The sequence below is a fragment of the Mustela putorius genome, unplaced genomic scaffold (assembly GCF_011764305.1).
Source record: "Mustela putorius furo isolate JIRA1106 unplaced genomic scaffold, ASM1176430v1.1 tig00003962_pilon_pilon_pilon, whole genome shotgun sequence".
NCBI lineage: Eukaryota > Metazoa > Chordata > Mammalia > Carnivora > Mustelidae > Mustela > Mustela putorius.
The window spans coordinates 11867562-11885126 of record NW_025422106.1 but is presented as its reverse complement, the minus strand read 5'-3'; the positions used below and the strand labels follow the sequence as shown (position 1 = coordinate 11885126).

General features: G+C 37.0%; 1 protein-coding gene across 2 annotated transcripts in view; it reads left to right on the top strand.

The window, feature by feature from the left end:
- The window catches only part of TRIM37 (tripartite motif containing 37), a 132500-nt gene that overhangs the window by 51996 nt on the left and 62939 nt on the right, over window positions 1–17565 (top strand). For both annotated transcript variants that reach the window (XM_045070206.1, XM_045070207.1), the window contains 4 exons: window positions 6387–6566; window positions 12767–12881; window positions 14013–14231; window positions 15828–15964. In XM_045070206.1, the coding sequence (XP_044926141.1) occupies window positions 6387–6566; window positions 12767–12881; window positions 14013–14231; window positions 15828–15964 (651 nt within the window). The remainder of the gene's footprint in view (window positions 1–6386; window positions 6567–12766; window positions 12882–14012; window positions 14232–15827; window positions 15965–17565) is intronic.

Here is a 17565-nt window from a genome sequence, read left to right as displayed (position 1 = left end):
CCAATATACCCTAATGTGTTAATTATTAGGGAAATGGAAATTTATAAACAATATGATACCACTATATCTCATTGGAATGGCTAAAATTAAGATCATACCAAGTTTTGGCAAGAATATATAAAAATTTGAAGTCTTAAACATTCCTCCTGGGAAGGTAAAATGATACAACCAGTTTTGTAAACTATTTGGTGATTGTTAACGAGTTAAACATACACTTATTCCATGACCAATAAACTACTCCTATACATTTACCCAAGAGAAAAGAACTGTATGTCCATACAAAGACCTTTATGCAAATATTCACAGCATCATTGTTTATAAAAATAGAATCAACCCTAATTTCCATCAACAGCTGAATGGATAAATTTTGGTGTGTGAATACAATGGAATACCACTCAGCATTAAAAACGAATGAACTGTTGATGCGAGCAACAACATGAATGCCTTTTAAATTACTCATGAAAGAAACTAGACAGTTAAAGAGCATGTATATGATTCCACTTAGGTAAAACTAGAAAAATGCAAACTGATCTGTAGTAACAGAATGCAGGTTGTTTGGAGATGGAAGGACAGACAGGGCCGAGGTTAGGTAGAGGGAAAAGGTGAGGGAAGGAAGTACAGAAGGCAGAGGAAACTGGGAGAGGATGTATCTCTCCGTAGTCTCTTGATTGTGGTGATGGTTTCATGAGGATATATATGTGTGTGTGCATACACATATAAATTGCCAGATTGTATACTTTAGATCAAATCATACTCTTCAAATATGTGCAGGTTTCTTTGTTATATTTATAAGTATAACAAAGCTGTTTACTAAAAAAAAACCCTAATAACAATAAAAACTTTGTTGGACTGCACTTTGAATGGATCTGTTGCTCATGTATTATTGACCATTTGGAAAATAATAGTTTGCTAAATATGCATTTGACACATTTCATTATGTGATATCAAAGAATTACATTCACTCATACTACCATTTTTATCAGGAGAGTCTTGAAGTATTAGAAAGCTTTTTAAGCTCATGTAACGCATACAAATTGTTCAGAATTATGATTTTTTTATTTGAAAGCTTGTGTTTTGTCAACCTGTGTATCGACAGCCAATACTGGCAGTTTTTTTTCCTTAATTAATTTGGTCCAGAAAATATATCTACAGCTGAATAACCATTGTTTGTTTTTCTTTCATTTGATGTTTCACCAAAAAAATGTGGCTAATGAACTTGCAACTCAGTTATTTCCCCAAGATCGCTATTGTACATCACTATGCAGAACAAGTACTTTATGTATAGCGTTTCCCATTTTGTGATACCAAGAGTTGAGGTTTAATAACAGTTAACAATTGTATTGTATCATCAAAGGCATTCCTGAGAGACACTGGCATTTTTTTCCCTGTCTGAAAGTGTGTAGCACTGAATAATATAATGACTACTGGTACTTTTTTTTTTTTTTTAATTTATTTGACAGAGGGAGAGAGCAAGCTAAGGCTGGGGGAGTGGCAGGGAGGGGAGAAGCAGGCTCCCCACTGAGGAAGGAGGCTGAGCCTCCTGGGATCATGACCTGAGCCTAAGGCAACCGCTTAACTGACTGAGCCACCCAGGCACCCCACTACTGGGACATCTTTAACTACCATTCTTCTGTACCATTAGTGCAAATGTCCACATGAAAGGGACAAACAACTTAATATTACGATAATGGTTTTGACATTTTGGATCCCTAAAAGGATCATACGGGAACTGACCGCCAGGGGTACACGAACTATACTTAAACAACCTCTGGCATAGACTAACCTTAATGCAGAATATTCTTGCCGCTACTGGTGAGTCAAATTATGAGTAATGTTAGTAATACGGGAAGAAAATTGGAAATATGTTTTACTTATAGCTCTGCTCCAGATGTCTTATATGATCTGAAACAGTGGACTCACCTGTATTGTTGTCATAGTAGCTAACTGCTAAATATATACTTTGCACCAAGCACTGTGTTTTACATAACTCACTTTGCTTTACCATATTGTGAGCTATAGGTTATATTATTAGTCCCATTTCACAGATGGTAATACAGTGATGGTTAAGTTAAATTATTCACTCAAGATCAGCATTGTTCAGCAGCAGTCTGTTTAACCAGATTTGGGGGGGGGGGTATCTCTGTATAGTTAAGTACTGGGCTCCGTTTGATTCTCTCAAATCAGCCGTTTTGGTTGGAAGGTGTTTGATTACGGGCAGAATTATAAGAATCTCAGTGACTGCAGGATTTTGTTCATGTCCCTGTTGCTACCATTAAATCTTGGGCTTTTCCTTGTCTCTTGATTAAGTTATTTCTTGATCTACCTCTGTTTCTTGTTTTAGGAAGTTTCTCCTTTTTGTCTTACTGATAATGTAAATTTTGTGATAGTTTTGTTGCCTTTGGTACTGATTTCATCTCTGTTCTTTTATTGTTGACCATATACACTACAGGAACTTAAAGTTTACATGGTCTTGCAAACACCATAACATTATCAATGAAAATGAAGTATTACTCAGGAGAATAAGGTTGAATAAATATTAAGGTTTGTATATTTGGGGACGCCTGGGTGGCTCAGTTGGTTAAGCAGCTGCCTTCGGCTCGGGTCGTGATCCCAGCATCCTGGGATCGGGTCCCACATCGGGCTCCTTGCTCAGCAGGGAGCCTGCTTCTCCCTCTGCCTCTGCCTGACATTATGTCTGCCTGTGCTCGCTCTCTCCCCCGCCCTCTGATAAATAAATAAAATCTTTAAAAAGAAAAAAAAAAGATTTGTATATTTGTTAGATATTATCTAACTACCTCAGTGAGACCTTTCTATTCTGGTAAAATGACATTTTATTATCTCTTAATTCTCTTTAACACTTCAGTAAGCCTAAAGAAGAGTTTGAGTACCTCTTCATTAATATTAAAATGTCATTTAATTTTGGAATTTTAGAGTTGAACAGTAGTTTAACTGCCAAAATATGGAATAACATCTTAAATCGTTGTGTCATTATCTAGTAGATTTTAATATCATCTGGGATGCTGCAGAGGTACTCTCATAATTTCATTATGCTTAAGTATCTTTCTACAGGTGTGTGTTAGCATACACATATATAGGCCTTCAGAGAAAATTTGCATATGAGTGACATTCTGGAATTGACTTTTAACAGTCTTTGCGGAGTGCCTTGTTTTAGACTAAGAGGGGAATTTCTTTGAGTTGCTTAAAGAAAGTGTTGAACTTTCCCTGAGAGAGTAAATGTAATAATACTAAAATTTTTAAGTTAACAGTTGTCATATTTATTTGGATCTTCGGTTTGATAAAGAAAAGAATTTAAGTTGGAATATTCAAATTTAGGGTTTTAGTTCTATCTAAGATTGGAGTTGAGATGCTTTGTAACTAATTTAACTTGGATTAATTCCCACATTTGTTAGAAACATGGGTCTGTATCTGTTATGATTTCAAAGAACTAATGCCAGTAAAAGAATGATCTTTTTTCAAACATTATATGGTTTTTCATACAAAGTGACTTTTCACTTTTAAACTCTTAATCTGTTTCGATTCTGGATATATTTGACAACTTGCATTAATGTGTCTCCCCCCAACACACACAGATTTTCAATATTCTTGATTGTTTGTGTTCTGAGTTTTTCACTACTCATTTTAAAAATAAAAGTAAAAAGTTAATTTTTTAGGGGTGAAATTTACATAACACATAGTTAACCATTTAAAAATATACAATTCAGTGGAACTTAGTTTATTTACATTACAGGGTCTTTAGTTTCAGAATGTTTTTATCACCCCAGAACACTCCATACCCATTAAGTAAACAATCCCTATTCCTTTCTCCTCCTATACGAGATAACTACAACTCCTTTTTTTTCCTGTGTGTTTTCCTATTCTAAATTTTTCATATAAAAGATCCTACAATGGGACCTTTGTGTTTGGCTTCTATTTACTTAGCATGGTGTTTTCAAGGTTCACCCATGTAAAGCATATACCAGAACTTCATTCTTTTATATGACTGAATAATATCCCATTTTATGTATATACTTTTTTACCTATTCATCTGTTGATGGACAGTTTGCGTTGTATCCAACTTTTGGCTGTTATGAATAATCCTGCAGTAAAGGTTTCATATGGACATATGTTTTTCTTTCTTTTGAATGTATACCTAGTTGTGGAATTGATGGGTTATATGGTAATTTTGTATTTTTAACATTTTGGGGGAACTGCCAAGCTTTTGCACAGTGGCTATACAACTCTGTGTTCCTACCAGCAACGTATGAGAGTTCATATTTCTTCACATCCTCACCAACACTTAATAATTTTCCATTTTTAATTGTATTTTAGAGACATCCCAGTGAGTATGAAGTGGTATCTCATTGTGGTTTTGATTTGCATTTCCTTAATGATCAATGAAGTTGAGAGTCTTTTCATGTGCTTATTGACCATTACATATCTTTGAAGAAATGTTTATTCAGGTCCATTGCCCATTTTTAAATGGGGTTGCTTTCTTTTTGTTGTTGAGTTATAGGAATTCTTTATATATTTTGAATGCTTAAACCATTATCAGATGGTTTGTAGGATTTGACAGTAGTTTCTCCCATTTTCTAGGTTTGTCCTTCTACTTTCTCAATGTCCTTTGATGTATAGTGTTTTAAATTTTTGTAAAGTTCAAGTTATCTGTTTTGCCATTTGTTGTTCATACTTTTGGAATCAAATCTGTGAATGCATTGCCAAATTCGGTCAGTTCATGAAGATTTACCCCTGTGTTTTCTTCTGAGAGCTTTGTAGTTGTAAGCCCTTAATATTTGGTCATTGGTCCATTTTGAGTTTAATTAATTAATTACTTAATTAATTTATTTGGCAGACAGAGATCACAAGTAGGCAGAGAGGCAGACAGAGAGAGGGGTTGGGGGGTAAGCAGGCTCCTTGCTGAGCACAGAGCCTGATAGGACTTCAATCCCAGAACCCTGGGATCATGACCTGAGCTGATGACGGGGGCCTTAACCCACTGAAACACCGAGTCGCCCCTTGAGTTAATTTTTGTATATGGAATTAGTTAAGGGCTCAGCTTCATTCTTTTTTGCACGTGGCTATCCAGTTTTCTCAGCACCTTTTTTGTCGAGGAGACGTTTTCTTTCCCATTGAATGATCTTAGCATCCTTGTCAAAAACAATTGTTCATGGATGTTGGGGTTTATTTCTGGATGTTTAATGGTACCTTTTATACTGCAGAGCTAGCTTCATGACTTCCTTAAAATTGAAGTGAACAAAATATCACAACTTACATATTGGTTAGTTCTTTGTGCCATCAATCTTGATAATGTATTGTGAATGATATTAATATAAAAATCATTTGACAGTACTTAAATTCTTACATCTGACATTTATAGGTAAAGAGCTGCAGTTTTTTTACTTACTTTTGCCAGCAGAAATAGCAGGTTGTAAGCTTTTGTGTTTTTCTTTTTTTTTTTTAAAGATTTTATTTATTTATTTGACAGAGAGAGATCACAAATAGGCAGAGAGGCAGGCAGAGAGAGAGGAGGAAGCAGGCTCCCTGCTGAGCAGAGAGCCCGATGCGGGACTCAATCCCAGGACCCCCGAGATCATGACCTGAGCCGAAGGCAGCGGCCCAACCCACTGAGCCACCCAGGCGCCCTGTGTTTTTCTTTTAAAAATGTATCTCCACCAAAAAGGAAAGCTTTATGACTTTCGAGTGTTCCTTCTGGTTATCTTTATTTTTTTCATTTTTTTGTCTTCTTTAAATAAGAGTGCTTTCTTAATAAAAATGAGTTTGAAGACATTGGAGTTTAATGTAATAAAAGTTACAGAAATCTGAGTATACTGGATTTCTCAGTGTATACTTGTTTTCAGTTAGAAAATTTTGTAGTCTTGAATTTCTTTTTTTAAAATTTTTTTATTTTTGTCTTGAATTTCTGAGCACAATTAATTCAAACTTGAATTGGAATAATATAGTATTTTAAAATTTATTATTTACTTTATAATCGCATGGGGATGAACCTTAGTGGAAATGGCAGAATATTTATATGTGAGGAAATACAGGTAATGAATACATGGAAAAATATATAGCTTTGCTAAAACAAAAGTAACTTTGAAAGTACTGTTTTATACAAAATTTATTTATTTTTGAGGTAGTACTTGACCTGCTATATTAGTAAACATTTTTAAAAGGAAATAAGGACCTAGTGCCAATCATGTTGTGGTAGCCCATTTACAAAACTGGGTCTTTATAAATGATACAGTCATTTCTGAAAGAAAAGTGACTGTACATATCAATAAGTTTCTTCTCAGGTAATAACTTAATGACCTACTTAATGTTTTGATATGTCTGTCTTCTCTTCTTGTTTGTTAACTCTGTATTAATAGTTTGTTTTTCAATTTTAGATACGAATATCGTGTAGAGATGGTTCATCAGTCCTGCAATGATCCTACCAAAAATATCATTCGAGAATTTGCATCTGACTTTGAAGTTGGAGAGTGCTGGGGTTATAATAGATTTTTCCGTTTAGATTTACTTGCCAATGAAGGATACTTGAATCGACAAAATGATACAGTGATTTTAAGGTATTAAGAAACATTTGATATTGTTTTTATCATGCGGTAATAATTGCATCAGAACTTTATTTTAGAGCTTATTTATTTGGGGTGCTTAGATGGCTCAGCTGGTTAAGCATCTGACTCTTGATTTTGGCTCAGGTCATGATCTCTGGGTTGTGAGATCAAGCCCCACCCAGGGTAGATCCTGCTTAGGACCAGCCCTCCCCCTCTGTCCCTTCCTGACTACTCAACCTTGTGCATGTGTTTTAGCTGTCTCAAAAAAGTTTATTCATTTAACAGAGATGAATATTGAAATTTATACTAACTATAATCTTATTATGTTTGTTTTTTTGTTTTGTTTTGTTTTAAAGATTTTATTTATTTATTTGACAGAGAGAGATCACAGTAGACAGAGAGGCAGGCAGAGAGAGAGAGAGGGAAGCAGGCTCCCTGCTGAGCAGAGAGCCCGATGCGGGACTCGATCCCAGGACCCTGAGATCATGACCTGAGCCGAAGGCAGCGGCTTAACCCACTGAGCCACCCAGGCGCCCAATCTTATTATGTTTTTAACTATTTTATTTCAGAAGCCCTGTGTAGTTAGTAATATAATTTGGAAATGTGTTTGACATTTAGTTAGTGAACTTCTGTCAACCTTAGCATTTGGAAATACAAAAATAAGGATCAAGTGCTTATTTTTTTCACTTGACATTATATATTTGCGTGACTGGTTTTACAAGCTTAAACTCACAAAATAATTTTCAGTCCTTTCTAGATAACAGCAAATTAAAAGTAGGGAAATAGAGATGAAAATTGCTGAAAACAAACTAAGTGATAGTAGTTGGGGTATTATTTGCAATAAAGGACAATGTAAATGCTAACTATAAAACCACAACAGCCCTGTTTAATGTTGTATCCTTTATAAGTCAGACATTTTAGAACATCATCCATGATATTTTATTTATTTATTTTTAAGATTTTATTTATTTGACAGATCACAAGTAGGCAAAGAGGCAGGTGGGGTGGGGGTGGTGAGCAGGCTCCCTGCTGAGCAGAGAGCCCTATGCAGGGCTCAATCACAGGACCCTGAGATCATGACCTGAGCTGAAGGCAGAGGCTTTAACCCATTGAGCCACCACGATGCCCCCATTACATGATATTTTAATCTGGATGATGAAAATGAGAACTTGAGTATTAAAAAAGTAGATCCAATTATGTTTTGAGCAGTGTTTTAATAGTTTTAAGTTACTATCAAAACAATTTTCAAAGCTATTTTCCTTGGAAGTGATTGATCTACTCTTAAATTTCTCTTATTCTGAGCTCTTTGGTCTAGAGGGTGGTGTATGAGTTGCTGTTATATTAAGCTTTATTAGTGTGTGTTCTTCATAACCTTTCTGGGAGAATAAAGAAGTGAAAAAAGATTATTGCATTTTCAGGGTAGAAAAAAAAGATTGATGTTTTTGTCTTTGGGGGAATTATTTTAATTCCATTTTATAACCCTTCAGGGTTTTTGTATTTTTAAAAATTATTTGCCAAAAAAATAATTTGTTGCTATTCCACACTTTCCCTGTAGAGAGGATTGCAAAATTATTCAACCATCACTTTGACCAAATACCAAAGTCTTAGTTCTCCCCATATTGGAGTCATACTAATGTGAATCTTTTGGTGGTAATCTGTGTGATAGTTTCCCTTTTTTAACTCAGTGTAGCCCAACTTCTAGTCTCTATTTTTAAGCCGTCTTTATTTATAACAAAACTTTTCCTACTAGACTTGAATATTAGGACAGGAACAGAGTCCTGTTTTGATGTTTTATTATTGCTTATTCAGCAACATTGACTGAGTCTGTGCTTGGCACTGGGTTAATATTAAGAATAAGGCATCGATTTTATTCTCAGGGAACTCAAGATAAATTGGGCAGATAAAACCATTTATTCTGGGGCGCCTGGGTGGCTCAGTGGGTTAAGACTCTGCCTTCGGCTCAGGTCATGATCTCAGGGTCCTGGGATTTAGCCCTGCATTGGGCTCTCTGCTCAGCAGGGAGCCTGCTTCCCTCTCTCTCTCTGCCTACTTTTGATCTCTCTCTCTGTCAAATAAATAAAATCTTTAAAAAACAAAACAAAACAAAACAAAAAAGCCTATTTATTCTACAAGATAGTGCTAAAATAGCAGTAGAAAATAAATTGCTATAGGATTTGTGGAGAGGAGGCTCTGAATTATCTTATTACTCATAATATTTATTTAATGAGAGATTGCTGAAAATTTAAGTCTCAATTTAAGATTCTCATGGAATTTTATATGTACTTACTAGAAAGTTAATAAAGGGTGCCTGGGTGGCTCAGTCAGTTAGGTGTCCCAACTCTTGATTTCAGCTTATGTCTTGATCTCAGGGTCATGAGTTCAAGCCTCGAGTTGGGTTCCACACTGGATGTGGAGTGTATTTTATTTTTAAAAATTTTTTTATTTTTTAAAGATTTTATTTATTTGACAGAGATATCGAGAGAAGGAACACAATCAGGGGAGTGGGAGAGAGAGAAGCAGGCCCCCCACAGAACAGCGAACCTGATCCAGGGCTCAATCCCAGGACCCCGGGATCATGACCCAAGCCAAAGGCAGACGCTTAATGACTGAGCCACCCAGGCACCCCTGGAGTGTACTTTTTTTTTTTTTAAGATTTTATTTATTGGGGCACCTGGGTGGCTCAGTGGGTTGAGCCTCTGCCTTCAGCTCAGGTCATGATCTCAGGGTCCTGGGATCGAGCCCCACATCGGGCTCTCTGCTCAGCAGGGAGCCTGCTTCCCCCTCTCTCACTGCCTACTTGTGGTCTCTGTCTGTCAAATAAATAAATAAAATCTTAAAAAAAATAAAAGACTTTATTTATTTATTTGACAGAGAGATCACAAGTAGGCAGAGAGGCAGGCAGAGAGCCAACCCACTGAGCCACCCAGGTGCCCCTGGAGTATACTTTCAAAAACAAACAAAAAAAAACAGGGACTCCTGGATGGCTCAGTCCATTAAGCATCTTCCTTTGGCACAAGTCATGATCCCAGGCTCTTGGGATCAAGTCCCACATTGGGCTCTGGGCTTCATACTCAGCCAGGTGCCTGCTTCTCCCTCTGTGTGCTCTACTTGCCACTCCCCCTACTTGTGCTCTGTCTCTCTCTCTCTCTCTCTTTTTGACAAATAATTAAGTAAGTTAAGGTTTTTCTTAACTATATATAAAAGAGTATGTATTTTATTCTCCTTTTGTTAAATCAGAAAGTTAAGGAATGTTACCTCATGCTTGCATTTGTTTTAATGACCCACTAATGTTCAGAATTGACTATAGTTCATTAGTCATTCAAAGATAATGTCCTCGTGGGGCGCCTGGGTGGCTCAGTGGGTTAAGCCGCTGCCTTCGGCTCAGGTCATGATCTCAGGGTCCTGGGATCGAGTCCCACATCGGGCTCTCTGCTCAGCAGGGAGCCTGCTTCCCTCTCTCTCTCTGCCTACTTTTGATCTCTCTCTCTGTCAAATAAATAAAATCTTTAAAAAACAAAACAAAACAAAACAAAAAAGCCTATTTATTCTACAAGATAGTGCTAAAATAGCAGTAGAAAATAAATTGCTATAGGATTTGTGGAGAGGAGGCTCTGAATTATCTTATTACTCATAATATTTATTTAATGAGAGATTGCTGAAAATTTAAGTCTCAATTTAAGATTCTCATGGAATTTTATATGTACTTACTAGAAAGTTAATAAAGGGTGCCTGGGTGGCTCAGTCAGTTAGGTGTCCCAACTCTTGATTTCAGCTTATGTCTTGATCTCAGGGTCATGAGTTCAAGCCTCGAGTTGGGTTCCACACTGGATGTGGAGTGTATTTTATTTTTAAAAATTTTTTTTTTTTTTTAAAGATTTTATTTATTTGACAGAGATATCGAGAGAAGGAACACAATCAGGGGAGTGGGAGAGAGAGAAGCAGGCCCCCCACAGAACAGCGAACCTGATCCAGGGCTCAATCCCAGGACCCCCCGGATCATGACCCAAGCCAAAGGCAGACGCTTAATGACTGAGCCACCCAGGCACCCCTGGAGTGTACTTTTTTTTTTTTTTAAGATTTTATTTATTGGGGCACCTGGGTGGCTCAGTGGGTTGAGCCTCTGCCTTCAGCTCAGGTCATGATCTCAGGGTCCTGGGATCGAGCCCCACATCGGGCTCTCTGCTCAGCAGGGAGCCTGCTTCCCCCTCTCTCACTGCCTACTTGTGGTCTCTGTCTGTCAAATAAATAAATAAAATCTTAAAAAAAAAATAAAAGACTTTATTTATTTATTTGACAGAGAGATCACAAGTAGGCAGAGAGGCAGGCAGAGAGCCAACCCACTGAGCCACCCAGGTGCCCCTGGAGTATACTTTCAAAAACAAACAAAAAAAAAAACAGGGACTCCTGGATGGCTCAGTCCATTAAGCATCTTCCTTTGGCACAAGTCATGATCCCAGGCTCTTGGGATCAAGTCCCACATTGGGCTCTGGGCTTCATACTCAGCCAGGTGCCTGCTTCTCCCTCTGTGTGCTCTACTTGCCACTCCCCCTACTTGTGCTCTGTCTCTCTCTCTCTCTCTCTTTTTGACAAATAATTAAGTAAGTTAAGGTTTTTCTTAACTATATATAAAAGAGTATGTATTTTATTCTCCTTTTGTTAAATCAGAAAGTTAAGGAATGTTACCTCATGCTTGCATTTGTTTTAATGACCCACTAATGTTCAGAATTGACTATAGTTCATTAGTCATTCAAAGATAATGTCCTCGTGGGGCGCCTGGGTGGCTCAGTGGGTTAAGCCGCTGCCTTCGGCTCAGGTCATGATCTCAGGGTCCTGGGATCGAGTCCCACATCGGGCTCTCTGCTCAGCAGTGAGACTGCTTCCTCCTCTCTCTCTCTGCCTGCCTCTCTGCCTACTTGTGATCTCTCTCTGTCAAATAAATAAATAAAATCTTTAAAAAAAAAAAAAAAAGATAATGTCCTCGTGAAAATCTTACCAATGGACACTGACTGGGCAGCATCCCCTTAGGGTATTGGTTGAGTGAATAATCTCTGTCCTCCAGTGCATGAGTGTCTTTGCCTGAACATCATTATCCACTGCAGATAACTCTAGATGATGGTCAGTAGACTCCTATACTAGCTAGTAAAATCCTACAAAAAATGGAATGATATTTAACATAAGGGTGGCAAGACTGGAAAGATGATTTGTAGGTTTCCAAGTTAGTTTTGCTTTTTGGGACTCTTCCACTCTTTAGAAACCTCTTTGCGTATTGCTATAGATTTTTCCACTATGAATAGACTCAGGTTCACTTTTCTGACATAGGTATAGGGTTTTTTGCATTAGTAAGTATCTGTGTTTTAAAAGTACAGATAAGGCATCCCCTTTGTGTCCCCTCCCTCCTTGGGAGGTTTGTACTCTCACTTTGCTATTGCTCAATAAACCTTGTTTCACTGTCCACCAAAAAATACATAAATACAAATGAAAATAAAGATAACTCTGAATAGATTGAGATGCTATTATTTATCTATTAAAATCCTTTAATATACTTGTTTTTTTCCCTGACCCAAGCTGCAATATGCCATATTGTGATGGAGAGCTGATTTTAAGCTGCTATCTGGAGGGGATAGGAATATAGGTTATTTAGAGCATGCAACTCATTGAGGGACAGTAAAGCAGTTCCACGTAGTTGACCCTTTAAGGTACTTTTTTGTTTTCTGCTGGGGAGGAAGAAATACAGGAGCATGAGATGAAAGTACAAAAGAAAAAGAGCAGTCTAAAACAGACTTTGCCTATTTTTGTCTGGGTTTGACCTAAGTAAGAAAGGGGGAAAGAAAGCATTAGCTTCCTCTTTCCTGCATGGCATGGTCTTCTTCCCAACTCATGATCAACATGGTATTTGATCTAGATTATTATAATAAATATGCTTTAGTAGTTTGGGAGTTTACTCATGATGTGTAGTGTTACTTCTTTAGAAAAGGGTATTTTGTGTTTAGACAACTGACCTAAAGATAAGTTTTCAGGACGTTATGTCATTATAATTTGTAAACTATATGTATAAATAATACCAGCAGCTCTGAGTTCATGTTGAATTTTAGCATTGTAATCAAATAAACTTAAAATTATAATTTTTATAAAATTTATAGTTACAGATTCAGTGCTTGGTTGATAATATTTTACTTTTTGGATCATGTTTCATGTGCAGCTTTTCTTTTAAGGTTTCAGGTTCGTTCACCAACTTTCTTTCAAAAATGCCGGGACCAGCATTGGTATATTACTCAATTGGAAGCTGCACAAGCCAGCTACATCCAACAAATAAATAACCTTAAAGAGGTAACCAAAAGGGGCACTTGGGTGGCTCAGTGGGTTAAAGCCTCTCTCTTTGGCTCAGGTCATGATCCCAGGGTCCTGGAATCGAGCCTTGCATCAGGGTCTCTGCTTGGAGAGGAGCCTGCTTCCCACCCCCCGCACCTGCCCCCGCCTGCCTCTCTGCCTACTTGTGATCTCTGTCAAATAAATAAATAAATAATCTTAAAAAAAAAAAAGTAACCAAAAAACATATATGAGTTTAGTGTTTTATATTTATAGTCTTACTGGCATGTTACACTTGTGATTAGATTTTGGATATTCCTCTTTTGTAATTTTGTAGAAAAGTCCAGTTACCTTATTCTCCATCTACATACCACCTTTGAGCCTCTAATTTTGCACTCTTAGTTCAATTAGCCACTAGCCACGTGTGGCTGTGTGAACTTAATTAAAATTAAATATCAGTTCTTTGGTTGCACTAGCCACATTTTAAGTGCTTGTATTGGGCATTGCAGGTATATTACATTTTTATCATTGTATAAAGCTACATTTTGGACAGTGCTGCTCTCATTTGAGGTAAACTTCTTGTGTTTCTCAGTGATTTGAATCTTTCTCTTTTCCATGCTATCTTGAATTTAAAGGATTCTAAGCTATAGAAAAGTTGAAAATTATCCCATCTTGAATTTTCACTGTTGCTGAATTGAGCCCTGGGGAGGATCAGACAAGGAATTTTTATCTTATAGTGGTAAACTAAATTATATAAGGAATGTTTCTTTCTGCCAGTGGAAATTGAAATGGAGTGGAAGGATGGGAGTGCTGAGAAAGGTTAATAGATGAGGGAGGAAAGTATGAATGAGTACATACTTGGAGAAAGTTTCAGGATAAGTATATTGTTTAAAACTGCTCGTACTTACTGTACAGTTTGCTCTTGTATATGTAACTTAGGCTAGATATGAAAAGCAAAATGAGAATAAAGTGGGGGGCAGGGTTTTTTTGTCATAGATTTTTCTATAAAACTAGGAGGGATTGAGAGAGATGGTTTGAAAAATGGTTTTAGGACATCTGGATATATATTTTTTTACCTAAAATGTTTTTACTGTGCCATTGAAACACTGCTTTTGACTCATGTTTGTTTGTGCTGTTATTGTTTATTTTAAGAGACTTACTATTGAGTTGTCTCGAACTCAGAAATCAAGAGATTTGTCACCACCAGATAATCATCTTAGCCCCCAAAATGATGATACTCCTGAGACACGTGCTAAGAAGTCTGTGTCATGCACTGATATGCTTCTCCAGGATGGTCCTACTACAGCTGCTACAAGAGAGGTCAAAGAGGATGAAGAAGAGGAAGAGAAGATTCAGAATGAAGATTATCATGTAAGAGGCGCCTGGGTGGCTCAGTGGGTGAAGCATCTGTCTGTTGACTTTGGCTCAGGTCGTGATCTTAGGGGGTCAGATAGAGCCCCACATTGGGCTCTGTTTAGAGGGGAGTCTGCTTAAGATTCTTTTTCTCCTCTCCCTCTGTCCCTCCCCCCACTCTCATGCTCTCTGTCTCTAAGAATAAATAAATAAATAAATCCTAAGTTAAAAAAATTATCATGTAATAATAAGACTTGTCTTAGATTCATTTTGTGTTTTATAAGAGAAGTAAGATCATGATTTCCAATATAAAGTACTCTATACTTTTATGCATTAGTGTACTAAAAGTCGTGTCCATTTGTTTTCATTACTAGTGTATGCTCTTCTGTAAATAGTAATAAGTCAGAAGTTGTTGAATCAAAGTGTTGCACAGTTCTATAATTTATTGTAGAAAAGTATACATTCTACAAAATAAACTGATGTACATTCTGGAAACTATATGAATAGTGGAATTAAAAAATGCATTCTATTTCCATTCACTAAAACTAGTAAAGTACCTTATTTTTGCATATGTAGGTAGCATGATTTAGGATATCAGAGATATCCCAGTTTTATCCCAACTAAGCCATAACCAGAATAAAAATTCAAGAAGTAATTATTACTGTTTAAAATCAGACAGTGATGCAAAAACAAGGTGTTTTTTGGTTTGTTTCATTTTTATAATTGTTATTTTTAAGATGGGAGATTTCAAGTACGTATTAAAATGAAGGAGCCAGTGAGGAGAGAGGTAAGGTTAAGGTACTGACAAGACAAACTATTTAAGGAGATAGATAAGGGTGGTTGGAGTGGAGTGCTGAAGTGAAGCAGTTAACCTTTGACAGGATGAATTAAAGGAATAGTGAGATTTGCAGGTAGGGCAGCTAAAATTTGGGGGTATTTACACTTACTAACTGATAGGTTTTTCTGTGTAGATAGGTGATACTTTTACGATGTCCTTGAGGATATCTGAGGTTAGACATAAATAGAGGAGTGATGGTTTGAAATGTTACCTGTGAAGAGCATTACTGGCAGCTCACAAGGAATATATGAAGCATTTCCAGGGACATTGAAGGCCTAGCTGAAAATGGTAGCAGTAAGTTATTAGTGGAATGAGATATTGTGTTGTTTTCCCTAAAGGGCTCAGCTTCCTCTGCACAGGAGCAGAGAGTTCTGATGATTACATCCTTCTTCAGGGCTTGGTCCATCAGCTGGATCTGTCAGAGGCAGGCCCCTGGCCAGGGCAGCCTCCGCCATTAAAAGATGGCGCCTGGCTAGTTGCCAGGTTAGGATTGCCTCCTGAGACTAAGCGGAACGCCCAAAGAGGAAGTAAACAGCATTGGTTGCTAGCGAAGTTGTTCGTTTAGGTGCACAGCCTGAATCGCTCCCTCCTGTACCCTGCTCGCTGATTGGTCACGTAAGCGTATATAAGTGTGTAGACTTGCGGAAATAAGGAGAGAGAAGCTGCATCTGAACTGGGGATTCTTGACGTCCTTGCGGCCGAGGGCGATATGGATCAGATGATCAACTGAGTAAAACTAATTGAGATGGAAGTCTTGTTTCTTTGCCTTGATCTAGCATGAACTCTCTGATGGAGATCTGGATCTGGATCTTGTTGGGGAAGACGAAGTGAATCACCTTGATGGCAGCAGTTCCTCTGCCAGTTCCACAGCAACAAGTAACACAGAAGAAAATGACATTGATGAAGAAACTATGTGAGTGTCTCCCCTTAACTACCACTACAAAGCATCTAAGTGGTAATGAAGCATGTTAACTTAATTAGGCCTTAAAGTGGGGATATTCAGCATTTTTACTTGCTATTAAGTATCATATAAAGAAGGAGCTTGAATGAAAGACAATCAGTTTCTTTCCTCTCATCTCTGGATTCCAAAATGAGATTTAGTTTTTTCATTTTATTTTTAATTTTGAAATTCCGTATTTAGGAAAAGTCAAAAAATATTAAATAACAGTTCCCATATTCCCTTTGCCCAGATTAATTCCCCAAATGTTAATATTCTGTTGTATTCCTCTTTTCTCTATTTTTTTTTTTTTTTGGTGAGACTTTCAAGATAAGGTAAATATACTTTTCACTGTGTACTCCCTAAAAAGAACTATGTTTTTATGTAACTAAAGTATAGTTATCAAAATCGGAATTAACATTGATATAATACTATAATCTACGATCATTTAAAGATTTGCCATTGTTTTCCTTTGTCTGGTCTAGGCTCCAATCCAGCATCACTTGTTGCTTTTAGTTAAATTCCATTAGTCTTAATCTTCTTTAATCTGGGTCACTTAATCTTTATTTTTTTCATCTTTTGTTTATGACTTTGACACTTCTGAGAAAGAGCAGTTATTTTGCAGGAAGTCCCTCAATTTGGGAGTACTCTGAATGTTTCCTCACAATGAAATTTAGGTTATGCACTTGAGGTAGGAATACTGGAGAAGTGATGATAGAGCCTTTTCAGAGGTTCATACAAGGGAGTAGCAGGAGGGTACATCTCTTTTATTTGTCCCATTACAATTGACTAATTTAGATTACTTGGGTAAGTTAATGTCTGCCGGATTTCTCTACAAATTACTAAATTTTTCACTTTGTAATTAAGAACTATCCTGTGGGGACATATTTTTTGAGACTGTAAATATCTCCCTCCCTCCCATTACCTGTTTCACTCATTCTCCACCCCCCACCTCTCCCCTCTGGTAAACGTCAGTTTGTTCTCTATAGTTAAGACTCTTTCTTGGTTTGTCTCTCTCTCTCCTATTTTTTCCCCTTCCTCGATTATTTTCTTTCTTAAATCCAACATATGAGTGAAATCACATGATATATGTTTGTCTGACTTAGCATTATTCTCTCTACCTTCATCCATGTTGTTTGAAATTACAAAATTTCCTTCTTTTTATGGCTAAAAAATATTCCATTGTGTGTGTGTGTGTGTGTGTGTGTGTGTGTGTACCACATTTTCTTCATCCATCAGTGGACACTTGGGATGCTTCTATATATTGGCTGTTGTAAATAATGCTGCTATAAATATTAGGGATGCATGTATCCCTTTAAATTAATGTTTTTGTATTATTCTTTGGGTCTATACCCAGTAGTGTAATTGCTGGATCATAGGGTAGTTCTACCTTTAACTTCTGAGGAACCTCCATACTGTTTTCCACAGTGGCTGCACCAGTTTGCAGTTTGCATTCCCATCAACAGTGCATGAAGATTCCCTTTTCCTTACATCCTTACCTTCTGTTGTTTCTTGAGGGTTGTTTTTTTTTTTTTTTTAAGATTTTATTTATTTATTTGAGAGAGAGAGACAGCGAG